At 40.4% G+C, this 23,044-nt stretch overlaps 1 protein-coding gene and 1 long non-coding RNA gene across 5 annotated transcripts; both read left to right on the top strand.

Annotated features, from left to right (window-relative positions):
* Nucleotides 1-28: 28 nt before the first annotated feature.
* Nucleotides 29-16,527, top strand: METTL4 (methyltransferase 4, N6-adenosine). Of its 4 annotated transcripts, none has more exons than XM_079982729.1 (9): nucleotides 29-646; nucleotides 1,758-2,252; nucleotides 2,873-2,935; nucleotides 3,312-3,672; nucleotides 4,199-4,268; nucleotides 6,413-6,587; nucleotides 7,562-7,668; nucleotides 8,944-9,038; nucleotides 15,258-16,527. In XM_079982729.1, the coding sequence occupies exons 2-9, from the start codon at nucleotides 1,833-1,835 to the stop codon at nucleotides 15,407-15,409; spliced, it is 1,443 nt and encodes a 480-aa protein (XP_079838855.1). In that variant the 5' UTR covers nucleotides 29-646; nucleotides 1,758-1,832; the 3' UTR covers nucleotides 15,410-16,527. The 4 variants fall into 4 exon arrangements, with proteins under 4 accessions (XP_079838855.1, XP_079838854.1, XP_079838857.1 ...); XM_079982728.1 differs by having other exon boundaries at nucleotides 29-371; XM_079982731.1 differs by having other exon boundaries at nucleotides 30-371; nucleotides 8,947-9,038.
* On the top strand, nucleotides 9,392-15,251 carry LOC307219506. Its single transcript, XR_013840452.1, has 3 exons — nucleotides 9,392-9,549; nucleotides 11,454-12,675; nucleotides 13,103-15,251. It is a non-coding gene; the product is annotated as an uncharacterized lncRNA (long non-coding RNA).
* Nucleotides 16,528-23,044: the final 6,517 nt, after the last annotated feature.

A 23,044-nucleotide genomic window follows, 5' to 3' on the forward strand; every position in this document is an offset into this window, starting at 1 on the left:
GGTTATCTGCGGCAGCCGTCGGCTAGGGCGCCTCAACCACGTGACCGTGCCTTACGTACGACAAGGTGGCTGCGGCCATGGGAGCGAAGCTTCATGGCTGTGCGGTGGTCCGTCGTGGGCTCCCCTGTGGCGCTGGCGTTGTAGCCGTGGCAGGGAGGCATTGGGTTGGGTTGCTGGGCTGCTCTGATGACCTCTCTGACTTTAATGCGCTCGTTTCCGGGAGTAAACTCTGTTGAGCTCAATGCGATTTGGCTTCCTAGTAAACGCATTTGTAGGTTTCCTGCACGAGCCCCCACGGCACAGATCTCTCCTCAGCCACGAACTCTCTAGGCAGTCTCGAAATGGTGACAGTAATGCTGTTCCACCCTATGGTAGGGATTAGAATAAGATAATGTATATTAGCCTCTCTAAAATCAGCCCTCGAAAGTGCTTTATGAGTGAAATTGCCACATACTTCTGCCCTTCAGTAAAGCAAGCAGTTTTATTTATCCTGCCTTTGGATGTTAGTGATTTGGGTTTGCCTTGCCCAATAGTCTCCCTCTAGGTGTTTTTATTACGATCTCATTGGAAGTTTTACTGTTGCCTGTGCTACAGATGACTGCAGTTAACTAGAACATCTTAAAATGTCTTGTGTGCAGACATTCTTGTAAGTGCTAATGATAACTTTGCTTAAGCATGTTGGGGCAGTCTGAATGACTTGTTTTGGACAACTTCCGTGGGGGATACTTTTGCAGGAAAAAGAGCAAGGAGTTTTTTGGTATCTGGAAAGGCCGCAAAAACTTAAGTTTAAATTTCATGTACATTTCCAGCTATTCTAAAATAGGTGTCAGAGTTTGTAACATGATGTGGTGCTCTCAGACTAGATTTGCACATTGTTGCTGCCATAATAGTGCATAACATGTTGCATAAAAAGCTTGGAACATTTTTTTTCTACAAATACAAAGTTGACTTTTAAGTACGATTTGCTGAAATGGTTAGAAACTTGAAATTTACTTAAAGCAATAAAGCTGGATAAATGAGGTACATTCTCCCTTGGTTTTTAAACATATAATTGGCATCCAAGTGATAAACAATTTACTTCTGTTAATTTCAATGATAGTTGCTTTTAAGTAGGTGCAATTATGATAAACTAGTGATATAAACAAATGCATTACATGGGTTGAGAACACGATTCAGTCTCAGAATTACATTCTCTCTCTCTTGCATATTCAAGGTAAGTGAGGCAACTCTTTCAAATCAATATGGGATTTTTCCTGTTAATTTTTCTCTATCCATGGTGAAAAGAGCAAGTTTCATGATCTGGAGACCCCATTCCAAGCTCACCTGAGTAGAAAACCCAAGTAATGCCTGAACAATCCCATTAGGAGGCAGAGATTTAAATAATGTGGTTCCTACAGTTATACAAATTGTGTAACAAGGGCTAAGTAACAGTATTGCACTTAGAAGCATTAAAATGTATACCACTGCTATCTATGATTTAATAACTTATATTGCTGTCATCAAACTACAATCTTGTAAAGAATTTTAAATCAAAGTCTTTGAATAATTTAACACTGTATACTGGAAGAAGATTATCTGTCTTTGGCTGTAGTCCTAAGTACATTTACTTGTGGAGTAAGACTCATTGGATACAGTGGGACTTACTGCCAGGTAAACTTCCATAGAATTATGCTGTTAGAATATTAGTATTTTTGGTTAAAAAACCCCCCAATAATAAATTGCAGTACTTATAAAAGGTTTACTTTTTTACTTTTCAGAGATACTGATTTATTTATTTATGTTGAATCCACTTGGAAGATCAATACACTGAAAAACAGCAGGAAAAGCAGAGAATGTCTGTTGTTTGTCATCTATCAGCTGGGTGGCTACTGGACCACCTCTCCTTCATAAACAAAGCTAACTACCAGCTATGCCATTCCCATGATCATTCCGGCGTGGCCTTTGTTGATGATCCTGTTACTGCTGCTTCCTCAGATGGGGCTCTCGTTGAGGCTGTAAGCCTAGATGCTAAAAATTCTTGCAAAGATTCTATTGATGAGATCAAGGCCCCAGAAGAAAAAGCAAGTCTAATGGTAAAGAATACATATGTTTTTCGGGAAGAATTTTTTAATGTGCTGAAGCCACATGGAGTTGCAAACAATCAAATGGAACTCCAGCAAAAGGGATCTGAGGCTGGTCTAGGAAATGGCGGATCAGAACAGCAAGAAAGAGTCAAGATGAATGGCTCTTACTATACTGCTAAAGCCAAAAAGGTACAGTATAGAGGAATTGCTGCAAAGTATCTTCCTTTGAAACGAGTTCTATTTGTCACTGTTTTACAAAGGGAAACATATAACCCCCTAATTTATTGTGAACATTTTACCCACTGCTTTTGTAGCTCAATGATCACCTTTAAACACACATGTTGAACCCTCTCTATAGATGCATAACTATTTTCCTTCTTTTTAATATGTCACAAGTTACTATGTTTGATTACTTTAATGAACCGAAGGCTCAATCCCTCTAAAATATTTATAGTCCCATTTCCTTCAGTGCCATTATAATATTCACTAGTTACTTGGAGTAACACAAATAAAATTAACATCCGCCTTAGACTTGAACTACCATGTAGGTTTTTTTATTCCAGTGAGTCAACTAATTAACAACATTATTTAACAAGGTGTGCTTATAATATGTCTGCCTTTGACAGCACTAAAGTGTTATCACTTTGGGGGCACAATAGCAGCAAGGCTTTGGTTACTTATATCAAGTTCTAGAGTGCAAGATGCATCACAGAATCTACCTTTATCTTTTTAAGTATAAAGAACCATAGAGTATGGCAGTATTTTTAAATGATAGAGGTGCTGATGTTTGTGCATGTTGTTAACTTTAGAAACGAAAAAGAAGCAGTGAACTTAACCATGGTGAACGTGATGCTTTAGAATACCATTTAAAGGTAAGTCGGAGAAATAATTGTGATGGAGGAGTTGCTTGTTTGAGTAACCTCAGATGCACACTTCCATGATTAAATATGCATATACTATTAATTGATAGCTCACTATGCTAAGAGCTTCAAGTTGAACTATAAATAGCACCATTTCAGTATTTAAAGTAGGATAATGAATGGCAGTGTTTTAGAATGACACTTTACTTGGCTTGATATTTAAAATGCAAAACTATCAGAATGATTTATAGTGTGGACTGTTCAGTCATTCATTCAGATAATCCTGTTCACAGACTGAAGATTTGCATGTCTGTGGATATGTCTCTGTGGATTATAACAACCCGCCTCAGATATTTTCTCTCTTTTTTCATTTTTCTTTGCTGCACAGATCAGCGGCTTGATTTTGGATGGTACCAGGAGTTTAGTCCAGGAGGGGCTTAGAAGTGGTTTCCTCCAGCCTAGCTCTTCAAAACAGATTTGTGCCAAGACTCCTGTTATAGAACACAGTAGTTTAGCTGAATTATGTGAGATGGCAAAGCAGTTTCCTTCAGTGAATGAATCAGAACAAAGAGCTGTATGCATGATAAGTGAGGACTCCTGTGTTCCAGAACAAGTTCAGGTTTCCTGTGTTACAGAAAACACCACAAACTATGCAAAGATAATAACATTAATGGGACAGAAGTACCTATTTCCTCCCAAAAGTGCTTTCCTTTTATCTGATATTTCTGTTATGCAGCCGCTCTTGGACTGTAAGTACATTTCCAAGCAAAATTACCCACTTTTGGTTCAATGTTTCATTAATATATTGACAGAGCAAATTGTGTAGATTTTGGAAGGAATTTAAAGAACACCTGTTAGCAGAAATGCTTAGATTTGAGCATCAGTAATTGTTACAAACACATATTCATACTATATGGCAGCCACTCATTTTCACCTGTTATCCAATTTCTACATCCTTTGTGGAACAGAAACCTCTATTAATAAAAGAGAAACATTTTATGCTAGTTTTGAAACTGACATGACCGCCTCTTAGTTTGAATGAACATGAAATGGAGCCACTTCAGTTTGATCAGAAGTATGTTTATATCTATTTGTAATCAGAGCAGGGTAGCATTACCACTTTCAAAGACAAAACATCACATTTCCATTTCTTTTAAATAGTATGAAAATTGTTTGTTAAAACTTGGTGAGCAACTTGGTTTTGTTGCAAAAAAATAAAAATAGACATAATTTGAAATACTGAAAAATGTGTATTCTTGTTGCTTTGTTTTCTAGATAAAAAAAAGTTTGGCATAATTATAATAGATCCACCATGGGAGAACAAGTCTGTTAAAAGAAGTAACAGGTAGCCTTTTACCTTCTAAAACATATATTTTATTAAACATACATATTAAAACAGTTCCCTTTTAGATGTTAATGGTGTATGTGGAATGACAATTTCTGCCTTTACTAGTGCAATTAAGAGTTGTTTACAACAGGAGACATGTCTATTCAGAAGTAAGTTCCATTAAGTCCTTACTCCCAGGTAAGTGAATATAGGGGACTGCGGCCAGAATCTACTGATCAGGCTTGAGGGGTGGGGGTAGCAACTAAAGGCATATTAGCACATTTGTTGCTTTGTTTCATTTCTCTTTTTCTGGTTGATATTCTCAAATGTAATGGGTTCTGTTTTGTAAACTCAGATTACTACATTAGAATGCATGCATCTAATTCTCCAGTGGATAACTGCAATTTTATGTCAGTAGAACTTCAATTAACTGAATTAATATGAAAGTTCTACGAGGCAGTGGGGAACCTGGTTTGATAGTTTTCTAAGGTGAAAATATAGTTATGCTGGGGTTGGGGAATGAGATTACAACACTGAACCTTCCCCGCCCCCTTAATGAGAATACTTCATAATTGAAAATATTAACTTCTGAGCAATATACCTCTCTGAATGCTCTTTAATTTGAAGGTTAATCAAAATGAATGGTTTCTGTGCCTGTGGACCGTTTGCAGAAGTTAAAGCTACTCTGGATTGCTTCTAATTAATTCATATTTTACAAAAGCTGCTAGATGGGATGGCCTTAGTGTCTGAGAGGGAAGCTGGTCAAGAGCTGTGCATTCCTTTTAAAATAAGCAATGTGTTGAGACTAGTAAAGCAATATGTTTCCACTATCGTAGGAGGATTCTGATTCCACTGCCATTTGCAAGACAGGAAGGGAAATGTTTGTATCATATTCTGGGATATGACATGGGAGGGATGAATGGAGGAAGTTTACATTAGAATAGAAGTAGAAAAGAAGTGGTACTTCTGGAATGGGAGGAATAGAAGGAAGAGTTGTCGCAGAATAGCATAACAGCACTGTGAGTTTATATACTACCTTGGGATGGGTTTCTTTCCCCTTGTTAACTAGACAGGGACAAATACCCCAACAATTATTAGGGATGACTGCTTCCAAGAAAATAAAAAAGCCCAGTTTAAAGGCTGACCATTAATTCCAAATTTCTCAGGCTTCAAAGCTTATATGTTTAATGTACAATTTGGTCCTGTGCAGAGTGAGGTATGCCTGAGCCTATAGAAATTGATAAGCTTTAATTTATAACTGATTTCAAATTTATAAAAATAAGCTCAGGGTTCAGATCTTAGGCATGGAGGCATATCACTTTTCCTTGTTGTCTATAACTCTGGCTGTAATACTTGGGTCTATGTCTACCCAGCCAGATGGATTCTCAGGTGATCAACAGGCATGCCTCTTTAAAATGCAGTACAAAAAAATACAGATATCTGGGTGATGGGCATTTCACTAATACAAATCACCTGAACTATCACTCAGAAAGCTCTACACTTCATTGTGAAAAGTCATAGGTTTTCATGTCAGTGTTTTTCTATTTGTATTACTGCAAATTTGTATTACTGCAGTTTTAATATTAGAAGAAGAGCCTTGCAGAATCAGAGCAAAAGCCCATTTAGTCCATCATCCTGTTACCCACAGCAACTGGTAATTCTAATGCTTCAGGTAGCATAATAGCTATCAATACTATTCACTGTTTCTAAAATTATCTTCTATGAATTATTGTATTTTCCTTTAAAAGTTAGTGGCCATCACCACATCTTGTGGTAGCTTTAAATACTGTATGACTGTGTTGTAGATTAAAGTGAGGGGGGGGGGGAATCAAAGTATTAGATATTCTGCATTGCAGAGAATTGCTTTAATGTAATATGTAACTTTTAATGACCATAAGTTCAGTTTCTATGCATAACAGAATTTGGAAGTGGAAGGATATTTATCGCTGCACCCAGTGGATCAGAATGTAAAGAAACAGGTGTTCAAATAGGGTGGGAACAGATTTCACCACTGGATGTCACTGTTGGCTCAGTTTTAATTTATCTGAATGTTGTTAGTATTGAAAAAAGTTTGCGAAAGATTGCCATTGCTCTGTAAAGGCCTGCTGTTTTCCTTTCTAGCTTTGGTCCAGCTCAGACTTTCTGAATTTATTCATGTGTAGGTACAATTACTTGTCCCATTGGCAAATCAAGCAAATTCCTGTGCCAGCGCTGGCGGCCCCAGGTTGTCTTGTGGTCACTTGGGTGACTAACCGACAGAAGCATTTATGTTTTGTGAAGAATGAACTCTATCCCCACTGGTCTGTGCGTGGAGTGGCGGAGTGGTTCTGGGTGAAAGTAAGTTTGCTGGAACCTTTGGACTTATTTTTATATATGTTTAGTTTTAAAATTATTTCCCAATAACTGTTTTTATTGGTAGCATTTAAAATATTTGAATATTAACATTTTTGAAGCAGATTTGTAATTTTCTATATATTATCTCCCAAGGGAAGTTACAGTTAGGGATGACACCCAATTAAGGAACTCGCTCAGCACAATCCTGTACATATCTGCTCAGAAGTAAGTCCCACTGACTTCAGTGGGCCTTACTTCCAGGTCTATATAGGATTGCAACCTTACTATGTTAACTGCATGAGTTCTAATCAATTACATACATTTGTATATGTATGAAAAAAAGAGGGAAACATTATTTTATTTGAGCAAGTAGCAAAAGGAGGCAGTCCTTCCTGGGAAGAATTTGTAAATAGCCTTTAAAAAAAATAAAAATCTTCCTGGTTAATCTGATGTCACTTCTTTTTTCTTTTAAATCAAAATATTTTAAATCGGTCAATGAAGTGTTGCAACCCCAGTTGCAATTCTTGATTTATTTCACTATTTTCCCCATAAGTAGAGATGGGAAGGCCTGGAAAAAAACCTGGAAAATTGGGAGGGAAACTAGGTTTCCCCCCATTTCCCCCCGCAAATGGCTTTGGAAACCTACTTTGCTTTGACCAGTCTTGGGCTGCCCTGCTGATCATATTTCAAATTTGATGTTCGAATCCTTGATCTGAAACAATTCAGATGATGATTTATAAATGTATATGTAGCCACAGCAGTGTTAAGGCTCATTGGGTTCAGTGGTCTACCCCCAAGCCACCATTGATAGGGTGTAAATGAAAAAGAAAGTGGATTACACAAGCCAGAAGACTATCAATCTCTGAACTAGACTTGGGTATAGTGAGAAAACATCCTTAGGATAGATGAATAGAAAATAAAATATTGTAACATTGATTTGTAACTTGCAGCATTGATTTCCGGTTCCTTTGTATCAGATTACAAAGTCTGGAGAGTTTGTATTTCCATTAGACTCTTTTCACAAGAAGCCTTATGAAGTTCTTGTATTGGGAAGAGTCCAGCAAAATACAGATGTGCCATTAAGGTATGAGTCCATTGATTTCTCTATATTATTAATGGGAATTATTATTATAAGGCATTCATTAGGAATGCTCAGCTGAGGTTGAAAGGAGGGCGCAATGGCCTTTCTTAACAAAACGATATGAAGACTGAAGTAAGCTTGTACTCCAATTCCCTTGAAAGACTAGCTTTTAAGAAAGCTGTAAAATACACCAGACTCTTTCTGCTGTTCCCTTTAGATATTTAGTTGTCTGTTTCTTACGGTGCTGTGAAATTCAATTTCTCATGATACGACACTGGGAAATCTTGGAAGCAGATGCCTTTAACTGATGACCAATTATCACTAAAATGGGTGGGATGTCATTGCAGGGCCAAGATCATTAGCTGCCTTGAGCATTCATTAGAATTGGAATAGGAGGAGGGGGATCCCAAAGCAACTATGTCTCTTCCCCTTTAGCAAAGTGTAATCGGTTTATGTGAATATTGGGGCTGGGATCCAAAGAGCCTCTTAGCCTAATGTGAGGGGCTTGTGCAACCCCAGTGGGATATTTTTTTTTTCTTACCTTCTTTCTTTCAACAGGCAATCTCCACGCCATAGCACAACTTCCACATAACTTTCAGTTTAGAGTGTTGGACCTGCTATAAGCAAGATTAAAGCCTCTTTGGGCTTGCAGAACTACTTTCATAATTCTTTGGTCCCTTGCCGAAGTCTCTCTGAAGAGGTTTTGAATTGGTGATTTAGTACAGCTGCTTGGACTTTTATGTGCATGATTAAAATAGCAAACATTAACCTATACAGGAAAGTCTTGCCGAAACAGGAATTCTCCTAGTGATATTATATGAAGTGGGTAGCTCCATATCTTCCTTGTTTGGCTAGCCCAAACCAGATCTTCTCCATGTCATCCATGTTAGCCCTGCAGGGCTGTTGGTTTCTGCTGCCAAGTAGACCACTTGTTCCCCTGTATTAAGTATAGATCTGTTTTAAGGGCAAAAAATATTCTAAAGTTGAAACATATATTGGCTGCACTATATTTGTCTTCTTGCAGTCATATTTCTTTATTGGCTTAGTTTTTGAAGAAGCTTAAGAAATTTCATAAGCTGCCCTTTGTCTTTCAAGAAAACAAATACACTAAGCATTTAGATATTTAGTTTACCATCTAGTATGGCAGTGAGAGAATGACTTTTTCATATTATTATAATTATTCTGTTTAGAGGGGGAAAGGGACCAATGAAGGTTTGGATCTTTAGCAAGATATTCTCATTTGTGCTCTCACCATTTATTTTGTTTTGATCTATACAATAGGATTTCAGAGGATGACATGCCTCAAATTCCTGATCAGAAATTAATTGTGAGTGTACCTTGCAACCTTCACTCACACAAACCACCTCTGACAGGTATGTTCCTGAAATGGTTCTATAAAGCTAAACATTTTTTATATTTTCAACTATTGATACCTTTGAGACGGGTTAATGGCTTGAGTACCTCTGCTAATTTGTTTGTATTGTTAGTCTCTGACCATCAATAACGAACAACGGAGGTGAAAAACTTACTGAAAATTTTGATATTTTCATTGGGTTCTAATTGTGGATTCAATTAGGCACGAATTAGGCATTTTAAGCGGGACAGGTTTCGTCTGTCATACTTGGCTTTACAACTGGCATAACCACTTTAGAAATAACCTTGATCTTGAAGAGGTGAATAACTAGTAGGTTGCAGTTGATTGGTTGAATGCAGAGTTCCTGTATATTCAAGGGACATTCCTGCTAATGGAAGTGAAGGGAGGAAGAGGCAATTTTAGCTAATTCCTTTGCCTTCCTTGTGCCCTCTGAGAAGCTGTTACTGAGGGTTGGGATCCAACCCAGTACATTTCTTAGTATGCTGCATTTATGTTCCAGCTAGAGCACTGTAGCATGCATGTTGCTGCCAGTTTGAGGAATTCAGGTAGATATTCTTTGGTTCTAAAATTCCTCTGATATTATTAAAGGTGCTGATTCATAGCCGTACTTCTAATAACCTGGACCTTGGGTGGCTGCTTTGAAAGACTGAAACTTTTATCGTCGTCATAGCAAGCAAGTTCACTTTGAGTCAAGGAAGTTACTTACTGAGCTTGTATGTTCTTGGCAGAGGCAGCAACAATGCTTTTCGAGAGGAATATGGGGAGGCAGAGGAAAATGAGAGATGAAGCCACCTCCTCCCATTTCCTCAATCCCTTTCACTCACTGTGTTTTGGTATCTGAAGAAGTGTGCATGCACACAAAAGCTTATACTGTACCCAGAACAAACTTAGATGGTCTCTAAGGTGCTACTGGACAATATTTTAATGTGTTTTTGAATGCCCACTTGTAGAACTTTTGTTTACAATATGACAGATAGCAAGACCTTTCTTAATATCCCCATGCCAGGCAAATATCATTTGTATCATATATTTATTTATACCCCGCCTTTTTCACTGTCAAGGACTCAGGGGAAAAAATAAATGCACCTTTGAACTTCCATTTTTGGTTCCACTGGTTTGTGGTCTATGTGTGCAGCTCAGTTAATCCAGGAAGCTATGCCTGAAGGCATAACCCCACATAAACTCCATTTATCTAGGAGTGAGCCCTGTCAGGGAACTGCCATCGGAACAGGGAAGGGAGGTAGAGGGGCCGTTGGGATATAGGGATCCTCCGAAAGTCTTGCGAAGCAGTTCCTCTTCCTGCGGTGGGGAAAGCCACGCCTCCAGTGGGGAAGAGGGAAAGGGATCAGGATGCTGCCGTGAGCCCTAGCACCGCTCCTGGTCAAACCGGCCAGGAGGGAAGCACGCCTCTTCCATTGCCCACCTTGCACAGAGGGGTAAAGCGCAAAGGAGGAAGAAAAAGGCTGGGGGTGACGAAGTTCTTAGGTTGGGGACAAAAGAGAAAAAAGCCACTCCCGGATTCTGCTAGCGATTGAGGCAGACATGAACTTTGGCATTCTGCACTGTAAATAGTTTTTGCACCAAATAAAACCTGTAAAAGACAGGCCTGAGTCCTGCCAGGTTACTCGCAAGCAACCACCCCTGCCATCTGACAAGCCCCATTGAATTCAGTGGGACTTACTTCTGAGTAGACATGGCTTGGATTACTGTCTTCATTGATTTGCAAGGACCTGTATTAGTTGTCTGTCTTGTAAGAAGATCCCTCATCAGTGAGCTCGTTTCTTTCAGTAGTGTAGAGCAAGTTCAGCTGGTCTTGCCTTTCCTTGGTTCTATCTGCTAAACCCAAGCAAGACCAAGCGCTTGTTACATATAGTGGGTATGTTTGTACATAATAGTTAGCTGCTATCAACTTACGTATGGTTCATACTGTATGGTTTTATGTGTGACTATTGTAAAGTGCATGGTGTTTTTTTATGAACAGCAGTATATAAAAATTATTATAAATAGCATTAAGACAGGGTTTTATTATTGGCTTATGGATCAATGGTTGCTGGGGACCTGCAAACCATAATACTGTACCTGGTTCAGCAATAATGGGAACCCAAGGTTTGCTGGTTTGTTTATCACATTAGCAACATGGGAGGAGTGAATCATTCAAGGTAGGCACAATATGCCCCAAATCCTGGTTTATCGCTGCATGTCATTGTGGCCAGCATGAGATGATTTGAGTTGAGGGAGTGACAGAGAAAAGTGAGAAAGTGGGATTTCACCATTAGTGGAAACTTCGTGTGAACAAGACTTGGTGAACTGTTCCTTAAGTAACAATTATTTACTAATGTACACAAAATACATACCCACCAAGTGTCCTGGAAAAAAACAGGGCATCCAGTTTTCCCCTGTGATGACGTGGCAGCCATTGTGGCACCCTTGGTCATGTGATCTGATGCTTATCCTTTAGTCTAGCTTCTTTCCAGAGGAATCACAACAGAGAGAGTTGTATCCAAATAAGATACTCAAAGCAGACCCCCTGAAATTAGTAAGCTGATGTTAGTTACATCCAGTAAAGCTAAATAGGATACAGCCTAGTATTTAGAAATATAAGTAGTTTATGATGTGTCAGTGGTTATTTTGAATCTGTTCTCTGTTCTTACCATTAGTTTTACGTTGGGAAGATGGGATATAAACGTTTTAATGGAAAGACTGTAAGGTGCTAACAAAAATGGCCAAAACACCACTGTTCTGAAATAACATTAATTGGTTTAACAAGTTATTTAGTTGCCTTTTCATATGCACATCTTATTTAATCTATAGTTCATTAGATGTATCTGTCTTCAGGCTGTGAAAGTAAACTTGTATTCCAATTCCAGTGAAAGGCTTCATATTTATTAAGCTGTAAAAGATGCCAGTCTTCTCCTTCAATTCACTTTAGGTGAAGAGTGAAGCATGATCACATAGCAGAGGTTGAGCAGCCACATCTTAAATTATGTGCAAGGCTCTTCTAAACCAGCTAAGACTTGTGCAAATGTTAAATTTTTATTAAATTGTCTCACCTTCCTGCTGAAGAGATTCCCTTTTCCGGCAACGGTGACATTTTATGCGAAGAAGCAAACTTCAACAATAACATCTTAACACAGTTTCATAGTTTCTGTGTTTTTACAGCATTGGTAGCAAAGGAGATTAAATGCTCTGTTTGTGCAGATAAAACTGGAGGAGTCTGAAGGGAAGGGAGAAACAAAATCTGGTGGAGGCATCTAGAAGAGGGGGCTCACGCAAGACAGTGGCAAAGTGGCAAAGTTAGCACCCACTAGCTTTTGCTGACAGCCTTTTCAGTGGAAATTTAGGGTGAAACATGGAGGAATTTTCCCACTACAGTGGTACCTTGGGTTAAGAACTTAATTCGTTCCAGAGGTCCGTTCTTAACCTGAAACTGTTCTTAACCTGAGGTACCACTTGAGCTAATGGGGCCTCCCGCTGCCGCCTTGCGATTTCTGTTCTCATCCTGAAGCAAAGTTCTTAACCCGAGGTAATATTTCTGGGTTAGCGGAGTCTGTAACCTGAAGCGTCTGTAACCCGAGGTACTACTGTACTCATCTTTTGTAAGCAGTTAATTCTGTGATAGGTAAGTGTCAGGTCTGGTCGTTGTCCTTTTCAGGTCACCACACAAATGCTTCTTGTTCTTTTATAACTTTTTATTGCTTATTAACAAAACAATCTTATAAACGGTTCTTAAATATTATTCCTCAGAGTCACTTCTTTCAGATACCTTCTGAGCTCTGCTTCTCCGTGACCAGCCACTCTCAAAATGGCGAAGGCGTCCTTCCCTTCGCTTTCCCGCTCTTTTTTCTAACCTCCTGGCTAGAGCTGGCTTGTATCTCCCCTCCTCCGAATCTGAGCTAGAACTTAACCCTTTCCTTTCCTGGGAACAGCCAGTCCCTCCCTGTTGTTCCTCTTGCTCTCTTCTATTAGATTCACTGCTCCCCTCGCCCCCTTGGGGAATGCTTTCTCCCTCTGAGAAACTGGAAACTTCTAACTCTTCCCTGACAGTAAGGCCAATAACATTAGCAACAAACAGAGGCAAACCCGTCCCCCTCAAAAATCCCCTATCAGGCAGTGGAAGTTTTCCTGTGACACCTGGAGAAACCCCCCCACCCCCAGCTTAGCACCTACTTTGCCCACAGAAGGAATCCGCTGGGATCTCTAGCAGAAAAAACTGCTGCTGGTGGTTCTATAGGAGGGATGGAAAGGGTCCTTGGAGTGGCCTCCAGGCAGATAGCAGCATGTGTGCCCTATCCAGCCAGGGGAGGTGTGTTCTTCCTGTCCTCCTGTCCACACAACCTCTCCTGCTTCTCAGATACACACACACACACACACACACACACACGGGGGACCCACAATACAGCTCCTTGGCAAGAGCTCAAGTGACCCTAGGTGTGCCTGTGGCAACAAAAAAGCTTGTTATTCCAGACATACATTCTGACTTATATATTATTATTATTATTTCATGCATTTCTTGTTAAGTTTTCCAGAAATTATGAAAACAAGGTAGGCAGAAGAGAGGACCAGATTCAGAACATATGGACAGGCATTAATGTACATATGAAACCATTTTGTAGTTAATCTGGATGGTAAAAATGTTAGCATTTTGAAACAGTTGAACTCAAAATGTTAACAAGGACATACAACAGCTGTAAAACAGGCTGAAATTCAGCAGGTTGCTGAAGAGAGTCATTGGTGGAGAAAAACGCAGCAGCTGAATTTTTGTCTACTGCGCAACTGTTCAAGTTGCAGATAAAATTGTAGAAACAGAAGTATAGAATTGACTTTGAAATGTAAAGGGGGAGAGAGAGAGAGAAAGAGAGGAACATAACCTTTATTGACCTTTATGGATAGGACCTTTACTGATAAATGATTGATGGGGTTTTTTTAGTGGGGGCGATTTGGGGAGAATCAAATGCACCTTCATTTTGTTTCCAAGCCTTTTAGCATTTCTGTCATCATGTTTTCAGATATGTCTGTATTCCTGAATGGTGCTGTGTCTTCACTAAGCAAGGAGTGGGAGTGTTGGCCTGTCCATTTTTAGTTGGTGAAATATATGTTTGAACTCAGTTGATGAGCTGGTTGACTGTGCTGAATGCTAGTGAAGAGGGATACTAACACCTGATAGTATAGTGCAGATTTTGTGGGGTGCCGGGGAAGGAGGGCCCTTGCTTCATAAGTGAGATTCCACTCACATAGCATTGGATTCCACCCACACAAATCACTATATAAACTGTTAATCAGTTATTTAGGTGCAATCCTATAACAAAGTTCTGCTGTCTTGCGAGTATAGTAGAGGCATGTCTCCAGGTCATAATGCAAATATAGGATTGCTCTGCGCAGCATCTTAACTGCGTGTCTTAAACAAGTACAAAACTGCTTTAGCTGGCAGCTTCCTCCTAACAATTTCCAAGGAAGTGGAGTTCTGTGAAGGAGGTAATGATCTGCAGCATGCTTAATAAACTGCAGTCTCCAGGGATCCTCGGAAGGAAACCATAAGAATCAGCATGGCTGAAGAAGAGATATGCCCCACAACAAAACTACTTCAAGCTACTAAGCTTGCAGATCTGCAGTTTCAATCTTGCACATGCTGGGAATAAGTACCATTGAGATGAGTGAGGCTTCTGGGTAAGCATTCATAGGACTGGGCTGTAAACTGTGCTGCGAGGGAATATATTAACCAGTGAAATCAATCGGTGCCTGATGTGTCTACTCCTTTTAAGTTTCTGTTTCAAAGCTTAAGTTTTTAATGAATAAATTTTAATATGCATTGAATATAGCTGTCCATGTGTTGTTGTCCCCCCCCCCCAAAAAAAATAAGCACTCCCATTTGAGAGATGTTATGGTGACAATTCTGAAAACACTATGGCGGTGCTGAAGCTCTCATTCCCTGTCTCCAAATGAATACTGATAAATTAGAGTGACTGGAAGCTTTGACAGTATTGTTCATACTCTCAAGGTCGTTTATTTCATATTCCTTTCTGGCTATAAATAGTAAAGCTGGCTGATGAGATCCTTGAAATTAATTTGCACGCTCTCTCTCTCTCTCTCTCTTTATTGGAACATTCTTCCCCACCACCCCCACCACCTTCCAACAGCTTTGAGGAAATTGAAGAAACAGAGGTGTGTTGTTTTTTTTTTAAAAAAATTTAAAATCAATCTCATGATTTTTCCTCCCCAGAGATTCTAAAAGCATATACCAAGCCAGATGTGGAATGTATGGAGCTGTTTGCTCGGCATTTGCAGCCTGGATGGACCAGTTGGGGCAATGAAGTTCTCAAATTCCAGCACATAGATTACTTCACTTCATTCCAGAACAAAAGTGATAAGTAACTGTAGGCTGGGGTTCTTGCGAGCGCTCTAGATTTTGTCCTTGACATCGATGCTGCACTTGGGAAGCAGTATGAATTAACTGTAAGTCTGCATGGTGTTTTTGAAATCTGTGTAATGAGCAGAACAGTGATGCCTTCAGGTATATAATTTGCTCCTGGGTTCATCATATATGTCCTCTGCAGTGGTAGGGTGACTTTTGCAATCATCTTCTGGAGTTTTAGTTGCTTGAGCCACCATATAAATAGCAGCCTTCAAAAATTAGCCATGCCCTTTGCAGTTGGGCTCCAAGGTGTGTCTGTACATTGAATCATATCTCATGGAGATGATGGTAATGATGATTCCTATACCTAAGTTGCCCCCTAAGGCAACTTAGATTCATACACAAATACAGGATGCAATTTATATAAAAAATTAAGACGACAAAATTTCCATGTATTACCAAAAGTCTAAAAGTCAAATGCATCCGTATTCCAGCCAAAAGGATAAAGGTCAGCCACCCACAAAATGTCACAGGGCAGGGCAGGTGGAAATGTTATCCCTTCCTAGTCCAATAGAGTCTGTCCTGAGAGAGAGACACAGAGAGTGTGGGAGAATGTAAAGAGCCCAAAGTCAACAGTGTTCTTGTCACAACAAAAGCAATAATCATGGCTTATTTGGTTTCTGTGGGTTTTCATCATGATTAACTTCAGCTTGATTTAGGTCTCTGTCTGTATTCTAATGATTCCTCTTTCTCAAATATACAGGACCAGAATTTCCCTGAATATGCATTCTGACATTAGCTCTTAAAAAGATGTTTTAAAATGGTTACTGCAATAATTTAATTTTTTTTGAATGATAAACTGCTTTTGTTCCTTTCTCTCCCCCTTAGGGTTTACTTTGGGGGGGGGGAAATGCTCTAATAAAAATTACCATATGTTTGTATGCAAGACTGTAAGAAAAGGAGTATATCTTAAGGAGTAACCATTATATAAAAGAGAGCAGAATAAATTTGACTCTGCTACAAATTAAATAAACTTCGGATTGTTCAGTGTGCTGTTAAATTTTTAAATAAGCTCTGGATGTTCACAAGTTGACTGGATTTTTTGTACTTTAATAATAAAAAATCAATTTCAGAGATATTTTTCTTGATACATTATTTACGGGCTTCTTGTTTTTCCAAGTTAAAGTATTTAAAAGATTTTCCTTTTGTACTTTGAGATAAACAAAGTGAAAACAGCACCTTTTTGTTTTGGTTTGTGGAAAGGTGCAAACCTAAAAGAGAAGTAACAGTGCAAAATATATGTGTCTACTCAGAAGCAGGTTTCATTGAGTTCCAACAGGGCTTACTCCCAGGAAAGTGAGTGTAGGATTGGTGCTTTAATCTTCATATAGGCACGAGGCAATTCTGACAGCAGACACCAAAGCAAAAACCTCTACAGCACTCCCATCCCAACGCTGCCCAGCTTCCCTTTTCATAGCTGATCAACCTGTCATGATGTAATGTTGATGATGGCCTATTGACAGGCTCTTCAGGCATGGAAATGAAACCAGCCAGTGCAGCAGAAAGCCCAGCATTGGAGGCCCTCTCAGTACTGATGTCCTCCATGTCCATCTCAGGTCTGAAGGCATACCTAAAATCCCCTGGACTCTCATTTGTCTTAGTAGTACCACCAAATCTATAAGTTGGGTTTGATGCAGCCTTCAGTAGTAGTTAAATCAAAACAATCTGCTTCATCCAAGCTCACAGATCCTACTAAGAAGTGGGCCATGCTAACTGAGTTCTAAAATGATGCTTAGGCACAGAATCCCACAGATGGGTCTGCAAAGATGGCCACTTGGCTTCCCTAAAGCAAGACGAATAAGGCAGCAAGGCATGAATGTCCTGGTCTTTGAGGCAGAGCCCTCAAATTCTTACTAATTCAGTATGTGACAGGTGATAGCATTTATTTTTTACAGTGATGTGGTTTACACATAACATTTAAACCAACCTATAACTTACTCCCCCCTTCATGGATCACTGCCTTGCCGTGGTGAAGGAGCTTGAATAACTCAGAGAAGCTATGAGCTATGCCGTGCAGGGCCACCCAAGATGGACAGGTCATAGTGGAGAGTTTTGACCAAACGTGATCCACCTGGAGCAGGAACCGGCAAGCCACTCCAGTATCCCTGCCAAGAAAACTCCATGGACAAAGACAATGTGCCTGGCGTGCTCTGGTCCATGGGGTCACGAAGAGTCGGACACGACTAAACAACAACAAATAACTTAGTGCAAGGGTATGAGCTCCTGCTGTTGCTGCGCTGCAGTGAGCTAAGCCCTAGGTTTAGCTTAGTGGGTCATCTGAACTTAGTGGCTCATGGTTTGTCTCACTCTAGACAAACAGGAGTTGTAGGCAAGGTTTGTTCTTGGGTTTATAGCTCATGGCTTGTCTGGAGGAGGCAAGCAAGGAGCCCACATTTGGATGACAAAGTATGGCTTAGTTTACAGCAGGAGTCAGGAGAGTTGCACAGTGGCCACAATCTCTCTAGGCACCATCTCCATAGGAGGTTCTGGGGCTTAAACCAGCCTGGAATTATGCCACTGATCTAGTTTTTCATCTATATGCAGATAGGTAAGTGCTGTTTCTGGTCTGAAAAAAGGCATTACACATATGCTCCAATGTGCTCTTTATTATTTATATGTTAAAGGCTGCAGCTTGGCACAGAAAATGAGGTCTGGGGCCTGACAGTAAACAATTTAAGGCTATGACAGGTGTTGCAGTTGTCTCTGATTAGAAAAGACAACGTCCTGTAAGAATATGTTATAATCTCATATTTAGATTAACTGAATGAATGTTATAATCAAACTTTTTTAAAATGAAAGTGAAGGATTGAGTTTGATTTTAAAATGTCAAATTAGCATATGACCTTTCCTTATCTTTGTAGTCTAATAAGCAAAAATACGGCTGGTAATGCTTTTGTGATATATTTTTGGAATAGATAAATTAATGGAGGCAAATGATGGAATTAGGCTTGCATAGAAATCTGCCAGCAACCCTTGGTTTGAGAAGGTTAAACTGGATGCAAAAAGAAAGTACCTAATGTGTGGTCAGTTGTTCTTCTGCAACTGCATTGCCTGCAGCCTAACTTAATGTCAGTGATAATAAATAGCAGAAATTGGCGTGGGGGAAAACCTCCTGAGGACATTGCTGTGATGCTCAGGAGATAAGAGGGTTGACGTCTCTATGTTCATCATCACCCTTCAACCATTATTTTGAGACAGATGTGAAATACAAATTAGGAGTAATCTTACCTCACTATTAATAGATGGAATGCTGGAAGATATGGGGGCATGCGATATTTATTCACATTGTTCAAAGAAGATTCATGGTGATGACTCATTTTACAGATCTTTAAACTTTTGTGTATAGCTTGCACAGTCAGTCTTGACTTTTTCTAAAAGTGACTTTCAACCAAACAGTATTTCCCAAACTGTGGGCTGGGACCTGCTAGAGAAATAAATACTTAAGGCAGTATCACAGCAGCCATTATCAGCCTGGGGACGGGAAGCTAGAAGCTTTCCAGATGTTGGACTTCAATTCCCATGAGCCAGGGCTCTAATGGCCAGCAGTCAGGGATAACCAGCACTATCTGGAGGGCCACAGTTTTGCCATTCCTGGACTATGAGGATAAATGATTCTGCCATGTTTCTGCATGGAGAGTTATTGAATTAACTAATTATACCATATGAACCAAGATTGCAACGTACCCTCATAGCAACTCGCCTGCTCCAGCTCTGTGAGGTCCCCTAGAGCAGTGACTTACCTGCATATATCCATTGGGTGAACTTGGTGCGGCCATTAGGTAAACACTTAATGGTCTTAAGAATTGGGGTAGTCCTTGTTAGGTATTACAGTGGTACCTCGGGTTACATACGCTTCAGGTTACATACGCCCCATTAGCTAAAGTGGTGCTTCAGGTTAAGAACAGTTTCAGGTTAAGTACGGACCTCTGGAACGAATTAAGTACTTAACCCGAGGTACCACTGTACTTCACATACTTCAAATGCAAGGCGGCCTGCCTGAGGTGAGCTGAGACTGTTGCTTCAGGTGGCAGAGCCACACCTGAGGAATATGCTTCTTGCCGCCACCTCCTTTGTACCTGGGTTGCCATGGTGGCTGCACCCATGCAGTGCCTCGCCCAGTTGCACGCAGGGCAGAGCAGCAGCATGGGAGCAAGGAGGGCACCGGGTCATGGGCATGTGTCTATAGGGAGCGGGGTAGCAGGATGTTCTGCCTCAAGCGGCACAATATCCTGGGCCAGGCCTGTTCAGATAGTCATATCAGATAGCTTAACTCGCTTGTAAACATGGGTAGGCCACACACCTGCATTTGGCAGGGGGCCCACCTGCGTTGAGTAGGGAGTATCTAGTTATGCGTTGCCACAGTCCAGCAGGAGAGTCATCTATCACCCAAATGTGCCAGTTCATAGTCAGCTGAGAATACAGAAGGGGTGCCTTGCATTCTGTTATGGAGAAGTGATTCTTCTTAGCACATGTTATAGATTGCAGCTGGTTATATAATTCTGACAAGTAACTGCCTCTCTCTGCCCATACATTTTGCTGCCATTGTTCGAAATAAGCTCTGCGTGCTCCTGAACCCAACATTCCTTGCCTGTGCTTGTGAAAGGACTTTTGAAAACCTGGTGAAGTCAAGAGAGATGGCACAGAATGGAAGACGAGAAAAGCCAATTCAATAGACTGACGTCATTTTTCTCTCTCCTTAAAAGTCTCATTGCCACAGCAATTTGTAGCAACAAATACACCATTTGGAAAGGTTACATCAGTAACAGATGTTGGGGGCTCTGTTAAAATGGAGAACTTGCCTGTTTCTTACTCCTGAAATGTCAGCCTTAGGTCTTTACAGGCAACCTAATTAGGTGTTTGGTTCTTAAGCAGCTCTTTGTTGCAAAGAAGCCTCTTTGAGCCAAAATGGAAAAAAGAACCATTGTAAATAAATTCAAAGGCACTACAGATGTTGAGTCTCTCCAAGCAAGCACAATAGGATATTATCTGTTGCCTAGATCATTTTTACTGGCCAGTCATTTATAAAATGTTTTCCCAGTGAAGATATAATTGTTTTCATTTAAAAATCATGGCACAAGACACTGAGTCTGAGGCCAGCTGTGACACTTAAGTATTTCCTACTCTGATGAACCAGACAATCAAATAATCTAATTAGTCCCCCCATGAGAAGCAGTCAGAAGTCTGATAACTTCCCTATTTATGAATCAATAAAATGGCTACATAGTAAAATATGTCCAGGCATCTGTAATATAAATGCTTTATGGGGGGGGGGGGGGGAGAATAGAGACATCATAAAGACCTGATTAAGGAAGATTACTTATATCTTCATTTGCAATGGGTAATGATTAGCAAACTGTGCTTAGCATTTTTCATAACGTTAATGTCTGAAAATGAAGGCAAACAGTAGTTACATTAGCAGCTATTCGGAAGGAATACATTACTAGATGTATTCAGTAATACTGGCTACATTACTGGATTCATTCTAGTGATAAAGTAGTAAGGCTTTGGGGGTGTGTGTATTTCTTAGTTGATATAAAATGCCAAAAATTATAATGACTTCATTGAAACGGTGCCAGTTTACTAGAACTTAGGTTGAAACTCAAAATGGTTCGTTGTAAAATTCCACACACATCCACCCTGCTTCACAACAGCTGCTGTTTATAGAAGAGGCATGTCTTCTTCCCAAATGAGAAATAAGACACAAAACCAAAGGCAAACTGTATTTGGATATAGTTTCTTTATTACGGGAGGAGCAATCAGTATTCCTTTTCCATTTTTAGGCTCTGTTTAAATGCTACAGCTCCCAGGCCTGGGTATCTCCCCAGAAACAGATTAGGACAGGACCAAACAGTAGATACTTTTTCCTCTCCTGTCTCACCATGGGTAGAAATTTTGTGGATGGTATCATATACTTTTAGTCACTAGGTGGCACTAGAGTTAATTGTATCAGGGCGGAGTCAGGACTTTCCTGTTCCTGTTCTGTTCTTGTTGGGAAAAGATGGTAACATTCTTGTTTACTTTCCAGACATCTGTGTCCTTTAAGCCTACCCTAGTATATGCATCTTCACACTCATTACTTGGCTTGAGAACTGCATTTCAAAATTGGGAGAATTTTTTATTTTAATATGGAACGCTTCATGAATTTGCATGTCATCCTTGCACGGGGGCCATGCTAATCTTCTTTGTATTGTTCCAGTTTTTGTATACAGTGGTACCTCAGGTTACATATGCTTCAGGTTACATGCGCTTCAGGTTACAGACTCCGCTAACCCAGAAATGGGGCTTCAGGTTAAGAACTTTGCTTCAGGATGAGAACAGAAATTGTGCTCCGGTGGCGCGGCGGCGGCAGGAGGCCCCATTAGCTAAAGTGGTGCTTCAGGTTAAGAACAGTTTCAGGTTAAGAACGGACCTCTGGAACGAATTAAGTACTTAACCCGAGGTACCACTGTATATATGCTGCTGAAGTAAGCACAAAATATGGAGAACTTTTGAAGGATGGCTGTGCTTTGGGTTCATGGATTGTGTAAAAAAATGCAAATTGGGCAAGTTTGCCTTTACATGCAAACTTAATCTCATTTCTCCTCCTTCCCAATCGCTAACCATCTATGGGTTGGAACTGCCAACACACTCACACATACACACATTGGGGAAAAGCCCCTTTGCCTCTATTTATTGGTTTAATTAATGGTTTTATGCCTCTGACAGTTTATTGACAACAATTTCTTGCCTTCAGTTATCATGGAAAGATGGAAAGATGAGGATTACTACCTACTGTGATGGCAGTCCTGTCTTTTTTCTTTAGCCTTCAGCTGGATTGCCCCTGAAATATTGTTCCATAGTGTTAGCATATTTTTTATCTCTCATTTGCACAACACCATGCTGGTCCTTATGAACTGCCGTCTCAGAGAGCAGAACTCTTTGACTTCACCAAGGAATCCGAAGCTGTAAACAAGGTCTAGAATTGCCTGTTGCTTTGTATATGTAAAAAAACCTGGGGGTGTCATCAAATCTGATGAGTGAGAGAGATTTAGAGAGGAAGATAGTTGCTTCACAGGGTGGAAAATATGTTTAAGCACTCTGAGAGAGATGTGCATTTGTAGATAAAAAGAGCTCCATTAATAATAGCATGTCAAGGGGAACTACACAGGTTTTGAAGGGAGGCATGCAGCCCAATTCCATTTATGACATTAGGCGAGGGAATCATTCCTGAAGCTAAAGCTGATGAATCAGATACAGTGGTGCCTCGCAAGACGAAATTAATTCGTTCCGCAAGTTTTTTCTTCTTGCGAGTTTTTCGTCTTGCGAAGCACGGTTTCCCATAGGAATGCATTGAAAATCAATGCGTTCCTATGGAGACCGTCCGGGGACAGAGGGGAAGCGCCGTGCGCCTTCCCCTCTGTCCCTGGACCTGTTTAAAGCAAGGGGCGGCGGGGAGAAGATTGCTTCTCCCCGTTGCCTGCCCCGCAATCTCCGGGGACAGAGGGGAAGGCGCGCGGCGGACCTGTCCCCGGACCTGTTTTAAAGCAAGGGAAGGGGCAGCGGGGAGAATCGCTTCTCCCCGTTGCCGCCCCTTGGTTCAAAAGGGGTCCGGGGAG

The sequence above is a fragment of the Podarcis cretensis genome, assembly GCF_951804945.1.
Source record: "Podarcis cretensis genome assembly, chromosome: 7".
Classification (NCBI taxonomy): domain Eukaryota; kingdom Metazoa; phylum Chordata; class Lepidosauria; order Squamata; family Lacertidae; genus Podarcis; species Podarcis cretensis.